General features: G+C 40.7%; 1 protein-coding gene across 2 annotated transcripts in view; it reads left to right on the top strand.

Annotated features, from left to right (window-relative positions):
• SARNP (SAP domain containing ribonucleoprotein) overlaps positions 1 to 15,681 on the top strand; it is a 51,850-nt gene that overhangs the window by 24,195 nt on the left and 11,974 nt on the right. For both annotated transcript variants that reach the window (XM_067696894.1, XM_067696893.1), the window contains exon 9: positions 1,489 to 1,557. In XM_067696894.1, coding sequence (XP_067552995.1) covers positions 1,489 to 1,557 — 69 coding nt within the window. The remainder of the gene's footprint in view (positions 1 to 1,488; positions 1,558 to 15,681) is intronic.

The following is a 15,681-nucleotide window of genomic DNA, read 5'->3' as shown; positions in this document are numbered from 1 at the left end:
CCTTGAGAGCCAAATCTTAACTCTGTATAGTTAGTTAAGTTACAGATTTCCTTCTCCCCAGATCAGAGGAAACTGAGATAATATGAGTTTGGTGACTGTTTTCAGTACAGTGTCTTATGTCCTAAAGAGAAAGAATTGTTTGAGGCACTGAGAGGTCAGGAAAATTGCTGCATCTTCAAAGTCATTATAAACATCTTTCTTCCTACCACTCCTCTTGAAAAGGGTAGATTTTGTTAGCTAGAGGACAATCCATATAACTCTTTGTTTTATGGTACTGGAGTTTTAGGGCCTCATGCAGTGGCTTTGGATAATGTCAGACTCTTAATTACCACAAGAGAATCTGTGGAAGCAACTTATGAGTTCTATTTTGTAGGTACTGATAATTTTCAACACTACTTGTCAAATACCAGAGAATAAAGACTAGGATAGTACGCCTTCTGGACCATTATGACTTGTCAGCATGTTTAGAAAATGCAAGCAAATGCTGTGAAATATGTTTAGCTTTATGAAATCCTGCTCTTGGAATTACAGTTTAATAATATAAGTGAAGGTGAAATGTTTTAGTAGTAGTAGTAGTAGAAGTTAGTAGCAGTAGTAGTAGTAATGATAATGTCCCAAATATCCTTATGATAAGTCTTCTATATCAAGGCTTCCAAGAAAAAGGAAGGAAGAAAATTGAATTGGGTACTGGTAGTAGATTTGTGTTCTGAAGAACGGAGAGCTGCAGTGATAGTTTCTCTTTGCTAGGGCATAGGGTTAAGAACTACTTGGAAAGGCTATGTATAGGAATTAACAATTTTGGACTGTGAATGATGGACTTGTTTGGAGGTGATGATTTAGACATTTGTTTGCTTTTTCAAGCAGTGTTTGGCCTACTTTGATCTTAAACCCTCCCTAGGCTTTTGCCACCTTTGATGAATGAAAGAGGCAGGGCTGAACCTTTCACTGCATTCCAGGAGAGAACTTTTAATAATTAGTGGCATGGATGAGTGCTGCTTAGTTTCCTAATTTGACACATAGGGTATCTTTGATGTTGTATAGGCTTATTTGAACTCTTACCTTTGGACCACAGTTTGTGCCTTCTGTGTTTTCTGTTTTGATTTTTTTCTTTTTTAAAATTTATTTATTTTTGGCTGCATTAGGTCTTCATTGCTGCGTGCGGGCTTTCTCTAGTTGCGGTGAGCAGGGTCTACTCTTCGTTGCGGCACCTGGGCTTTTCATTGCGGTGGCTTCTCTTGTGGAGCACGGGCTCTAGGCGCGCAGGCTTCAGTAGTTGTGGCGCGTGGGCTCAGTAGTTGTGGCTCGCAGGCTTTAGGGTGTAGGCTCAGTAGTTGTGGGGCACAGGCTTAGTTGCTCCGCATGTGGGATCTTCCCGGACCAGGGCTCAAACCTGTGTCCCCTGCATTGGCAGGCAGATTCTTAGCTACTGCACCACCAGGGAAGTCCCTGATTTTTTTTTTAATATTTTTTTTCCTATGTTTTTTGTAGGTTAACCTGGATAAGTTAAAGGAAAGAGCGCAAAGATTTGGTTTGAATGTCTCTTCAATCTCCAGAAAGGTAAGGTACTATTTTTGCAACATTAGAGCAGCTTGGGGCTACATAGTTTGGAAATGACTGTCCTAAGAATAGAACTGGCTACTCAGCACTTCATTTAATGCAGTCCTTTGACTATCACCTCCTCTCACTGACTATTGATTACATTATGGCTATTGTTTAACAAAGTTAATTGTTTTTTTTCTACAGATTGTTTGCATAGCTGCCATGCTGGCTATTAGAACAAGGTTTATATTTCTCTTTGTTGAGTTCAGTGACGTTACATCTGCTTTAACTTCTGATATAGGCATAATGGAAATTAAATAATCAGGGGAAGACAGTCTTGTCTTTAGGTCAAAGGTACCTAAAAGTAAAATTTGGAGGTTCTTTGGAACAAAACTGAGAAAATTGTTTCATTCTTTCTGCCCCTCTGCTAACTGATACTGTTTAGTGTAAGCAAGATGACTTTGTTGATACCATGCAGTGGGGAGTGATCAATTCTACAGGGATTGTTATGTTTGGAGTTTTGCTATGCACATTGGAGAAAATGCTAAGGACTTTCCTGTTTGCCTAGAGCCGGTAGTCTCTTAATCTTTGTTCTGTGAGAATGAGAGCATGTTTCTTGGTTGTTCAAGTGGTGGCAGGATTAAAAGAAGACTATTTCAAACCAGAAAAACCATCATTAGGAAAAAAAAAATTATTTCCCACTAAATATGGAAGCATTTAGCTCTCTAGAAATCCATTAGAAAAAACTTACCTGACGGTAGTTATATTTTTGCTCAGAAAAGAAAAATTGAGTATATAAAAATAAACATTAGTTGTGTCCCTGTGAGACTCATAACCTTGTACACAACTGTGCTTCATCTTCCTTCCCTTTGGGTTACATTTTTTGTGTTTACCAGAAATATAACATCATGTCTTTTTGCCCAACTTGATGCTGAGACCATCGGTATTCAGTAGGAGTATTTGGTGGTTTATGTGGAATAAAGTAAAGGAGTTGAGAGGTAGGCAGAATATATGATTCTTAAACCACAAGCAGCTTAATAGGGAAGAATTATTATAAACCAGAAGTCATTTGTGTTTTGCAAGATGGTCAGGGGAAAAGGTGCCTTGGATCCGTGGCCCTTCTTATCATCTATCTCCTTGTTTTGTATATGAGGCCTAGGTATCTGAGAATCTCATCAATAACTTCACTCCTTTAGGGAATTGTATGAGTTTGTGTGTTGGAGGACGGAGGGAACAAAAGGTACCCACTGAACTGAGAAGGTATCTTGATACTGAAAAATGAGGCAGGCAGCTCCATATATATAATCAATGGAGTAGTTTATTACAGGGTAACTTACTTACAGGGTAGGATGAGGTAGACGACAATCTGGAAGCATTCACAGCTGCACTCCACACTGCTGAGGGGCCATTGGGCCAATTTTATACTTATAGTTAACCCAGGGTTTGGGGGTACATGCTTGGAAACAGGAAGTGCATTCCCAAGTCAAGATTTATGAATGGGTAACTAGTCTTGTGGGCACCATGAATATATCAGTGAAGGTCGTCATTGTTGTTTAGAGACTAACAGAGTATAGAGACCACCCAGACCTAATGATCATTAAACAATATCTATTAACTACAGAGCCCTTGATGACAGAGAAGAGTTGTACTACACAGTACAGCCCTAGGTAGAGTCAGTGGAAGAACAGGAAGAACTGAATGGACACAAGATGGCATCAGTTATGCCAACAGCCATACACTGTGTGTTCTATCAAAATTAACAAAATTGAACACGATATCTTCTACTACTTAGCTCATAGGGACACATTCCTAAGAGGAATTTGTCTGTCACTCTGTGCTGCCCACCTGAGTTATACAAGGATATCAATCTTTTCCCTTCCCTTCCCTGGAATCTTTCTCTACATTTGACCTGTTTTCAGCCTCCACAGGAGGCTGAGTAAAACATGAAGGGATACATTTATTGATTTTGAGCAAATTACTAAACTTCTTTGATCCTCATCTATAAAACTGGAAGTAACACCTAACATCATGTTTGTGTAGAATAAATGTATATTTGTAGTTCCCTAACGTAGTGACACTTTGACCCTCTATAAATTTTATTTTTGTTTTTATGTATTTTTAATGTATTTTTTAATGCTTTAAAATTTTTATTTACTTATTTTTTTTTTGGCTGCGTTGGGTCTTTGTTGCTGCGCACAGGCTTTCTCTAGTTGTAGCGAGCAGGGACTACTTTTTGTTGCGGTGCGTGGGCTTCTCATTGTGGTGCATGGGCTTCTCATTGTGGTGCCTTCTCTTGTTGCGGAGCTCGGGCTCTAGGTACACGGGCTTCAGCAGTTGTGGCACCAGGGCTCAGTAGTTGTGGCTCTCAGGCTCTAGAGTTCAGGCTCAGTAGTTGTGGCGCATGGGCTTAGTTGCTCCGCAGCATGTGGGATCTTCCCGGACCAGGGATCAAACCTGTGTCCCCTGCATTGGCAGGAGGATTCTTAACCACTGTGCCACCAGGGACGTCCAGACCCTCAATAAATTTTAGTTTCCTTCCTTGGTTTTCAGTTCTGGTTTTATCACTTTGAGTCAATTAACTTCTGTGTTTCAGTTGATCATTGATAGGATTACAGTTCCCATTTTAAATTCTAAAGGGTTAAAATGAGATAATGGTAATTGGCAGAACTCTAACTATGAGCTCTGTTCTCTAATAACATTCATTGTCACACATATGTTCTAGAGTAGTGCTTTGCGAATTCTGTGACGAAAGACTAGTTTTTAAAAATTTCCAATTCATTGTCGAGAGGTACTTTTGCGAAATAAAATAAAAATGTCAAAGAAATGTTAAATTACTTGGAAGTTTCTAAACTCTCAATTTCTGGACTTATTTCTAGACTGATAAACGGTTTAGGGATCAAGCACTAGGAGGCAGACCACATTTTGAGTAGCACTGTACTAGAGTATACACGATTTCTTCCAAGGACCACTTTGCTTGGAGGCTTGTGACTTTCTGAGATGTCCTTTTTGAGTATAGGTTCCATTTACATTGATCATAAATCCTGATTTTCAGAATTATCCTAATTTCAATGGTTTGTTCTAAGTTGCCTCACAAACCATTAAAATGTCCCTGCTATTTTGCTATCTAGACCACCACTGTTCAGTAGAACCTTCTGTGATGATAGAAATATTCTACAAAATATTGTTCTGTTAAATAATCTGTTATCTAATATAGGCATATCTCAGAAATATTGTGGATTCAGTTGCAGACCACCACAATACAGTGAATATTGCAGTAAAGTGAGTCACAAATAAGCAGTGTACATACCTAAATTGAAAACTACTTTATTGCTAAAATAAAAGTGCTAACCATCATCTGAGCCTTCAGCAAGTTGTGATCATTTTGCCAGTGGAGGGTCTTGCCTCTATGTTGACGGCTGCTGACTGATCAGGATGGTGGTTGCTGAAGGTTGGGGTGGCTGTGACAGCTTCTTTTCTTTTCTTCCTTTTTTTTTTTTGCCAAAAATGCATTTTTTATTTAAAAAATTCTTGCTTTTAATGTCCTCAAACAACCAATGCAACCAAGTGGCATTCTGAACCTCAGACTGCCAAGGAGTGACTAAGATGCAGCTGAAATAATTGTGTTGTAAGATAATTTATGCTTATTATTTATTTTTAAAAATTCAGCTTTATATACGAAAAAAGATGTTTCAGTTCCTTCCTAAATTTAGTACAAAATGCAGTGTATAGAAATATTATATCTATTCCTTGTTCCTGAATGTTACTTTCACATAATTAATAGATTCTCCAAATTACTTTGCATTACAAAATCACTTGAAGTAGAATTAAGGATGGGACAGATATATAAATTACATTATAAAATTAATTTAGAACTATATAAAATAAATCATCTTTGTCCAGGAGTTGTACAAAATGAAGGAAATATTATATGTAGTTTAATATATATGTAGTAAATATAAATCATATGCTGTGTGGAGTTCTAGACAAATGTGTTTCCTAGGCAACTTCTTAAAATAAAACAACAATGGGGCTTCCCTGGTGGTGCAGTGGCTGAGAGTCCGCCTGCCGATGCAGGGGACACGGGTTCGTGCCCTGGTCCAGGAAGATCCCACGTGCCACAGAGCGGCTAGGCCCGTGAGCCATGGCCGCTGAGCCTGTGCGTCTGGAGCCTGTGCTCCGCAATGGGAGAGGCCACAACAGTGAGAGGCCCGTGTACCGCAAAAAAAACCCAAAAAACAATGAAGTTTGCCACGTTGATTGACTGACTTCCTTTCACAAATTATTTCTCTGTAACATGCAATGCTGTTTGATATCATCTTACCTACAGTAAGTTCTTTCAGAATTGGAGTCAATCCTTTCAAACCTGGCTGCTGCTTTATCAATTAAGTTTATGTAACATTCTAAATTCTTTGTTGTCATTTCAGCAATATTCACAGCATCTTCTCCAGGAGTATATTCCATCTCAGGAAATCACTGTCTTTGCTCATCTGTAAGCAACTCCTCATCCGTTCAAGTTTTACCATGAATCGTAGCAATTCAGTCCCATCTTCAGGCTCCACTTCTAATTCTAGTTCTTTAGCTGTTTGCACCACATCTGCAGTTACTTCCTCTACTGAAGTCTTGAACCCCTCAAAGTCATCCATGAGGGTTGGAATCAACTCTTTCCAAACTCCTGTTAATGTTGATTTTTTTTTTACCTCTCTCCATGAATCACAGATGTTCTTAATGGCATCCAGAATGGTGAATCCTTTCCAGAAGGTTTTCAATTTGCTTTGCCCAGATCCATCAAAGGAATCACTACGTGTGGCCTTATGAAAAGTATTTCTTAAATAATAAGATTTGAAAGTTGAAATTACTCCTTGATCCGTAGGCTGCAGAAGGGATGTTGTGTTAGAAGGAGTGGAAACAACATTAATCTCACTGTACATCTCCGTCAGAGCTCTTGGGTGGTGACCAGGTGCATTGTCAGTGAGTAGTAATACTTTGAAAGGAATCTTTTTTTCTGAGCAATATGTCTCAACAGTAGGCTTAAAATATTCAGTAAACCATGTTGTAAGCAGACGCGCTGTCATCCAGGCTTTGTTGTTCCATTTATAGAACACAGGCAGGGCCCTAGGATTTTCGGAATGGTAAATGAGCATTAGCTCCAACTTAAAGTCACCAGCTGCATTAGCCCCTAACAAGGGAGTCAGCCTGTCCTTTGAAGCTCTGAAGCCAGGCATTAACCTCTCCTCTCTAGCTGTGAAAGTCCTAGATGGCACCTTCTTCCAATGTAAGGCTGTTTCATCTATATTGAAAATCTGTTGTTTGGTGTAGCCACCTTCATTAATTATCTTAACTAGATCTGGACAACTTGCTGCAGCTTCTACATCAGCACTTGCTGCTTCACCTTACACCTCTATGTTATGGAAGTGGCTTCTTTCCTTAAACCTCAGGAACCAAGCTCTGCTAGCTTCAGACTTTTGCAGCTTTCTCACCTCTGTCAGCAGCCTTCATAGAATTGAAGAGAGTTAGCACTTTCCTCTGGATTAGGCTTTGATTTAAGGGAATGTTATGGCTGGTTTGATCTTCTATCCAGACCACTTAAACTTTTTTTCACATTAGCAATAAGGCTGTTTCTCTTCTCTTTCTAGAGTTCCTTGCAGTAGCACTTCTAATTTCCTTCAAGGACTTTTTCTTTGCATTCACATCTTGGCTAACTGTTTGGTACAAGAGGCCTAGCTTTTGGCCTCTCTCAGCTTTTGACATGCCTTTCTAGCTTTTGATTTAAAGTGAGAGATGTACAACTCTTCCTTTCACTTGAACAGTTAAACACCATTGTAGGGTTATTAATTGGCCTCATTTCCGTATTGTTGTGTCTCAGGAAATAGGGAGGCCTGAGAAGAGGGAGAGAGATGGGAACGGCCGGTTGGTGGAGCAGTCAGAGCACACATATTTATTGATTAAGTTCTCTGTCTTTTATGGGCATGGTTTGTGGTGCCCCCAAACAATTACAGTAGTAACATCAAAGATCACTGATCACAGATCGTCATAACACATATAATAACGATGAAAAAGTTTGAAATGTTGCAAGAATTACGAAAATGTGACACAGACATGAAGTGAGCAAATGCTGTTGGAAAAATGGCTCCAGTAGACTTGCTCAACATAGGGTTGCTGCAGACCTTCAGTTTGTGAAAAGTACAATATCTGTGAAGTACAAGTCGAAGCACAATGAAACAAGGTATACCTATACACTAGTCATTAGCCACATGTGGTTATTGATCACCTGAAATGTGATCAGTAGTCACATGCGGCTAATGATCAGTATAGTCACACAATAGCTAGTGTGACTAGGAACTGAATTTTTAATTATTTTAAATTTAAGTAGCCACATGTGTATTGGACAACTCAAGTCCAGCTTATATCTCCCACACAGCTTTCATACTTGGAAGTAGAATAGAAATCTTATCAGACCACCTGTTTGGATCACTGTTTCCATAGCCCAGAGTTTTTTAGTACTTGTAGAATATAAGCAGTTTCAGAGTGAATTTGTAGGAGGAGAGAAATTGGAGGAAAGGGAATAAGAGATAAGCAGAGGAACTGTTCTTTTTTTCAAGTAACTTTTTTTCTAGAACTTAGTGTTCTAGACCCAAATCATGAAATTGCAACTGGCTGCGTTCTCAGTAAGAGTTGCTTTGTTCGGAGTCCTGTGTTTAACAGTTCTCTATCACCAGAGATGATTTGCAACCTAGTATTGGCTTGGCCAGAGGTTAGTGATATGATTAAATTTGTATTTATGGAACAGCCAGAGCAGCACAATTATGTCCACCTCATCCTGGGGTCCTGGGTTCCAGTATAGCCTCCTCCTGTGTAATTTGGTCATCTGTCTTTAAGTCTTACAGTTGTCCAGGCACAGATTTTATTCAGTTAGATATGGTGCAAATAGTGGAGGTTAACCGGTGATGTGAAGAAACCTCTTCTTCATCCTAGTATCCTAAAAGAGGCAATGAGAGAGATCCACTCTCTGTCACCTCATTGCATGGAGTTTGTGTTTGCTTGATCCAGCTTAAGGCCCTCATTGCATCATGGTTTCTCCTCAGTAGAATCCGCTGCATACCAGTGGATATGATAAAGAGAGAGAATGGTGTGAGAGGAGTGAGCCGTAGTGTATGTGACAGATTTTTTTTTTTTAATTTTTATTTATTTATTTATTTATTTTTGGCTGTGTTGGGCCTTCGTTTCTGTGCGAGGGCATTCTCTAGTTGCGGCGAGAGGGGGCCACTCTTCATCTCTGTGCACAGGCCTCTCATTATCGTGGCCTCTCTTGTTGCGGAGCACAGGCTCCAGACGCGCAGGCTCAGTAGTTGTGGCTCACGGGGCTAGTTGCTCCGCGGCGTGTGGTATCTTCCCAGACCAGAGCTCGAACCCGTGTCCCCTGCATTAGCAGGCAGATTCTCAACCACTGCGCCACCAGGGAAGCCCCCAGATTTTTTTTTTTAACTGTCACAATCTGACCATCTCCTCTTCATATTTTAGATATATGGCTTCAGCATATTATAAATTTGAGGGTATCGAATTTCTGCTATTCTTCCTTGGCTAACTTTTGCGTGACTGCTTATATATTTCACTTTTCAGCTCCACTAGTATACTGTACACATTAGGCAGTACACAGAAACTTCAAGAAATGTGCCCCCCCCAACCATCTTCCCTCTCTCCCCCTGCCCAAGAAAAAGACCTGTCTGTTCATGTTTCCAGCTCAAGTCTCAGTAAATAGAATCCTGTTGGTTTAGGATAATGGGAAGTGACAGGGCAAAGAATGGCACTGGCATTTATGGACATTTTTTACACAAGAGGCTGTAAATTGTCCCCTCCAACTCTTTCGACTATTTGAGGATAGAATGGCATGCCTTTTCTCCTATAAGCTTCATAGTGACAGTGGGCTGAGAAACCTCCCAGCCCCTCAAACAAAACAAAACCCAGATAAATAACCTCTGCCTGGTTGGTTCTGATTGATCACCAGCTAAGTTTTCAGTCTTGTGCTTAACTGGTTGTTTTTTTTTTCTCTGTCAGTTTTCCATGCCTCCCAAGAGAAGTAGTGTTTGGGTCAGTCCTCTTGGTGGAGGACTTGGCCTGGTACATAAGAAATTCATCTCTAAAAGGAATGGGTAAGGGAAATAGATGGGAAGCCAGCTCAGTTAATATATGATGGTCATAGGACATTAATTTTGGTAGAAACTAGGTCTGGGCTTAGAGATGTATTGTTAACTGATGTAGCTAATTTGCATGAATTGTTTTTTTCATTTGTTTATTTTCAAACATTGACACATTTGGGAAAGTGAAACTTGATACTTGAGGAAGTTACAGGAAATCCAGCTAGGTAAGTATTACAAAGAAACACAAACAAAAACACCAGGCCCAGGCACTAAGCAGAAAACTGGAGTGTGGTTTATACTTTTCTGCCTTCCCGAGAATGTGAGGGGCATGTGTTACTGCTTCTTGATTCTTGATTAGTAGTAGTAAATGTTGACATTAGTACATCTTCCTTACTTCTCTACTAGGATATTACTGAGTTTTCCCTACTTGTAGTTCTTCATATAGGTAACTGTCCTAATGAGTTATCTTAAGGGGCCTGTAAGCCCTAAAGGCTACTTTTTCCATGTTCGTGCTTTTTGCCAGTTTTCTTCCCTGATGAATGTTCTGTGATACACAGTGTTAGAATATATTGATAAAAAGGTTGAAAACGAATTAAATATTCCTCCACTGACTATCTTCTTATTGCTGAGGCTGGTAACTAAAAGAGTATTGGGTGGCTGCAGTGATTAGTTTCATGAACCTTTCATATAATTGTATATTTTTGCTCACCATTTGTTGGGGATGGACCACTTCAGAGTGAGAGAGACATTGGACCTATTGTTTTTGAGGAGCTTGTCGCTGAAATGTGTTGAGATATCAAAGAGGAAGCTGGGACAAAGAGTCAGTTCCAAGCACAGGAGGGCACAAGTGTCTTCTGTCATAGCGGGTCCCCAACCTTTTTGGCACCAGGGACCGGTTTCGTGGAAGACAATTTTTCCTCGGCCGAGGGGGGTGTGGGTGGGGGGAGGGTGGGGGTGGTTCAGGGGGTGATGGGAGCGATGGGGAGCGGCAGATAAAGCTTTGCTCGCTAGCCCGCCGCTCACCTCCTGCTGTGCGGCCCAGTTCCTGACAGGCCGTGGACCGGTACTGGTCCGTGGTCCAGGGATTGGGGACCCCTGTTCTAGCACACAAATTTCATTATGGCTTGTCTCCATTCACTCTCTTCTGGAAGGCCTATTTGTTTCTATCGAGATTCCCTTCCACCATCTGAAATAAATGAAGAATGTTTCTTCCCTTCAGCAGTGGGTTTTGGTACAGAGGTTAGTCGGTGGGATATGGAAAGAAGGAAGTTCACACTATAGATTTACTTTCTGTTTTTAAAATTATTTAATTCGTTTTGGCTGTGTTGGGTCTTTGTTGCTGCGTGCGGGCTTTGAGCGGGGGCTACTCTGTTGCATTGCGCGGGCTTCTCATTGCGGTGGCTTCTGTTGTTGCGGAGCATGGGCTCTAGGTGTGCGGGCTTCAGTAGTTGCAGCGCGCAGGCTCAGTAGTTGTGACTCGCGTGCTCTAGAGCGCAGGCTCAGTAGTTGTGACGCACGGGCCTAGTTGCTCCATGGCATGTGGGATCTTCCCGGACCAGGGCTCGAACCTGTGTCCCCTGCACTGGCAGGCGGATTCTTAACCACTACGCCTCCAGTGAAGCCCCCACAGTATAGATTTAGAAGTTGAGGGAATTCCCTACTGGCCTAGTCATTAGGACTCTGAGCTTCCACTGCCAGGGGCCCGGGTTCAGTCTCTGATCGAGGAACTAAGATCCTGCAAGCTGCGTGGCATGGCCACAAAAAAAAATTTGGTCACCAGCCTTCTCAGAGGGTCTATAATTGGGATTTGTTAACTAGTTTAGGCATGTATATACGAACCTGTTCCAAAGGAAGAACTGTGGGACTGTGCATAGGACATTGTCAACGTGGAACTGTAAGGACCTGAGGAACCATAAGCTATGGTGAGGAGTTTGGTAGAATATTTTTTAAAGAGGTAGGAGATTTAGATCCCAGGAAAAGTAGCATGCTGAGTAGGTTTGGGTTCTTTCCAACCACATATATTCAAGCAGCGGTACTTAGGCCAAGGGCAACACTTAATTCTCTATTTCCTTTTCTCATGGTGCCCCATGAGACCAAGAAAAATGCAGGTAGTAGGATTGCAGATAGAAAAAACTTCAGTGTAGATCCTCTCAGTCATCGTATTTCATTGATAAAGGGCTTTGGGGGAAAATTTCCCTCCCCTCCTCCTTCATCCTAGATTGTCATTTTCCCCAAAAATGCTTCTTCCACTTGAAAAATTGTATTATTTTAACTTACATTAACCAACAAGAAAAGACAATAAGAACAGGTTATATATTACATAGAGATGGCAGTTGAGAGTGGCTATTAGAGAAGATGAATTTCAGAAAAGCCAAGACCCAACCCCACATAGTCCTCAGCATTTCTGAGAGCATTTTAGGGCCCAACTAAAGTCTAACCAGTCCTTTAAATCCCCTTCTTAATTCATAATAATTTGAAAATAAATATTTGGCTTTTTTTTTCTTCTACCTCCTCCTCTAAGATAAAAACACATACGCTGCTGTTTCTATACCCATCCATTGGAACAAACCTTTAGGGAGTGGTGAAGGAGCTGTTTAAAGAGGAAACAATAGGGAAAACTCTCTGACCTCAGTTTATCCCTTCATCTGGTTCTTCATTTGTCCCTGTTGAGGAACAGAACTTGTCTTTTGTCTGTAACACAAATACATCTTTACCTCCCTCCCTTCCCACTTCCCCCCCACACCCGCTCTTCTCACTCCCTTCTATTATGATTCCAATCAATGATGTCATTATGTGTGCCATTCAAATGCTGTTGAACCACTTGGCTATAGGAATTTGGAAGAGCAAAGAGGCAGAATGGAATTTTTCTCTCCTGCCCAGGGCTGTTGAAAATGGATTCTAATTTTAACTAGAGAAATAGGAATCAGGTTTTTCTTTGCTCAACTTCTACCCTCCCTCTATACCCTAAACCTCAAACACATACTTTTTACCTGGCCATGGTTGAGGAAAAAGTTGGACAAGAAATGTTAGGAATATAAATTGACCACTTCAGAGGAAAAACTTTAAAAATTGGGGGAAGCAAGATAAAATTTTGGGTGCTATATCAGCATTTGTGGCTGGTGTTTTGCCCTGTTCACTGTAAATTGGATCTTTGAGAAGTTTGTGATGGAGGGTTTATACTTCCCTGAGGTACGTGGTTGAGACCACTAGGATCTTGTACCATTTCATTTTATTTTTCTCTCTCTGATTTCATTCATTGAGTTTGAACCTAAAGAACTAGAGGCACAAAAGTTTGTAGTAAGAAAAAAAACTTACTCTCTTTTCTGTTTCCTCTGCTTGATACCCCGCCCCCACTAATGTCTTTGCATTCCTTCTTCTAACGTGTCAGAATTGATGACTTCGATAAAAAACAAGTTTTATGCCTGTCCGTGGTCCCCCTTAGTCTTTGCCCCAAGAGTAAACATACCCTGGAAAAGGAGGGGAATACTGCATTCTGTTAAGTCTGTTTTACTTTTAAATACCTTCAGCTGTTTTTGCCAACCAAGTTCTTCGGGTGGGGTCATTCTCTGAGTGCCAGTTTTTATTTTTTTAAAAAAAATTTTTGGCTGTGCTGCACGGCATGTGGGATCTTAGTTCCCCAACCGGGGATTGAACCTGTGCCCCCTGCATTGGAAGCATGGAGTCTTAACCACTGGACTGCCAGGATAGTCCCTGAGTGCCAGTTTTTTAAAAAGTGCCACTCTTAGACTCTTAGCATGTAAGGTTTTAAAAACCCACCTGTAAATCATATCTGATTGTATATCTAGTTGTATGTCTAATTTTGAGGTGACAGGTAGCTAGCTGGCTCTCTAAACAGAGCAATATCTGTCTGATCACTCCAGATACTCTCCCTAGCTATGGTAAAATGTGAGCTAACCCTCTGAATCCAAGTCTGTCCATCCTTCAAAATCTGTATGGGAGGAAAAAGTGTGGGGTGTTCTTTTGTTGTTTTTTTGGTTTGTGTTTGTGTTACTAATTTTTTGGGGGGTATGAAATTTTGGTGTTCAAACGCTCCTCACGATGTGAGCAGTAGCAGTATAGGAATGTTTAAGATGTATTTTAATACTTGAGAGACTAATACTTGAGTAATACTGTTTGTTAGGCTGATACTGATAAGGAGAGGTAACATTTTAAAGAATACATATGGGTTTGGTTCAAGTAAGGTTTAATAATAACATGATAGTTCATCCTCTTATGTACTCACTAAAATAGTAAAGTTGCTTTTTATGCCTGAAAGCTGAAACAGGTCAAATAAAATCCTATAGATTTTGAAGTTGCAAATGGGAATGAGACAGGGCATCAGATCGTGAGATGTTTTATAGGAAGATACTTGGTAGTGATTTTTGCAAACTAGCAAAGTCCCTGTTTTTAATAAAATCTGAGGCCCCTTGTTAAGATCTAGAAAATGTTAACTCCTTTCCTCCCTTCCTTTTCCTTTGCTATTCTTTTCTCATATTTTTAAAGATAGTATTTTAATCCATTTTTACCTTCTCATCCCCAGAGCAGATTGTTAGGACAGATATAGAAATGTATTTTCAGAGGGTTCCACATTTGGATTTTATATCACATATTGAATCTTTAAATCCCTAGCAATGAAGATATCTTATTGAGAAGGAGATTATATTTGAAATGCTTGGTGTCTGGATGTCAGAAAGTATTTATTGGGTGAAGAGTTTATTTAGGTAGAGTAGAGGGGGGCAGTTTCAGAATTTTCACTGTCATGCTCATCTTGGGTATGAAATGTTTCAGGAGGAAGAGCAACTGGAAATGAACGAACAGACTCACAAGATGAGAGGTTTTATATGATGGACCTGTTTAGTGTTCTATATGTACAAGTAAAACACATGAGCCTTAAGACAAAAGCCGTCTGTTCCCCTGTCTGTTCTCCACTTTATTGATACTCTCCCTCTTTCTCTATATCAGTTCTACAGAGAAAAAAAATACCTTTGTGTGCTTGAACCTGGTTGCCTCTCTCTTTTCCCCACGTATCTGAGGTGTTCCCGGATCTTGCTTGGGCATGTTCTTCCTGTATTGAACTCCCCTGGTAAAAGAGTTTCTGTTCCTCTATTTGAATTCTAGGAAGGCAGCAAGACAGGTGTGCCTTAGAGCCAGCTGTGATTCCTTAATAGCTTTCTTTTCCCCTTCACATTCCTGCAGCTGAGATAACCTGTTTGTAGGAAGCATAAGCTTTTTTGAAAGGCCCCTAGTGCTTTGGGGGGAAAGTTGGAGTGGAGTAGCAGCCTATTGGGTTTTTGTGAGGGTATTTTTGTTGTGGGGGTGGGGTGGGGGTTTGTTTGTTTGTTTTGGTTTTTTGGTCTAAACTGTCTCGAAGCTATTTGCAATTATTCTCAACTGTTGCTGCACACAAGGGTCACCAGGGGTCCCTTACAGTTCTCTAGGCTCTTCCTTTTGAGATTCAGATTTATTAGGTTGGGGCGAAGCCAGAAATCTGCGTTTTAAAATGTTAGGTGAAAAGAATCTGCTTTCCTAGCGCTCATTGTAAATTTCTGAATGCTCAGGTAACTGTTGTCCTTCATTCTCTGTATATTTTGGCTAAGACAGAATTCACCTCCCCTCAGGTTTTAGCTTCCCTCTATTGACTTGACATTTCTGCCAAGCTCTGCATCGCTTATCCTTAAAAGCAGCAGCTTCCTGACGTTTAAGGGAGGGAGGTGGGGACTTTTACTAGAAACTTGGTTTCCAGGGGTCTCAAGTGTGAAACCTTCATTTCCTCCACCTTCCTTGCTTTGTTCTACAGTCGGCTAGAGCAAGACCGAGACGACCTCCTCCGGGGTTGGACAAGAGTGGGGGTTGGGGAAGAAGCTTGATTTGGACAAGAGAGAAGTGATGGGAGCTAGTGACTCAGAAGAGTGTTTGGTTTTGAGCTGACTGTGTACTGGGGCTTCAAATACTGTAAAGATAGGAGGAGATACAGTTCCTGGTAGTCTCTAATTCTGGTGTTGCTTTA

Source organism: Pseudorca crassidens, chromosome 11, assembly GCF_039906515.1.
Source record: "Pseudorca crassidens isolate mPseCra1 chromosome 11, mPseCra1.hap1, whole genome shotgun sequence".
Taxonomy (NCBI): domain Eukaryota; kingdom Metazoa; phylum Chordata; class Mammalia; order Artiodactyla; family Delphinidae; genus Pseudorca; species Pseudorca crassidens.
The sequence above is the reverse complement of the archived record's forward strand: the minus strand, read 5'-3'. Positions and strand labels throughout refer to the sequence as shown.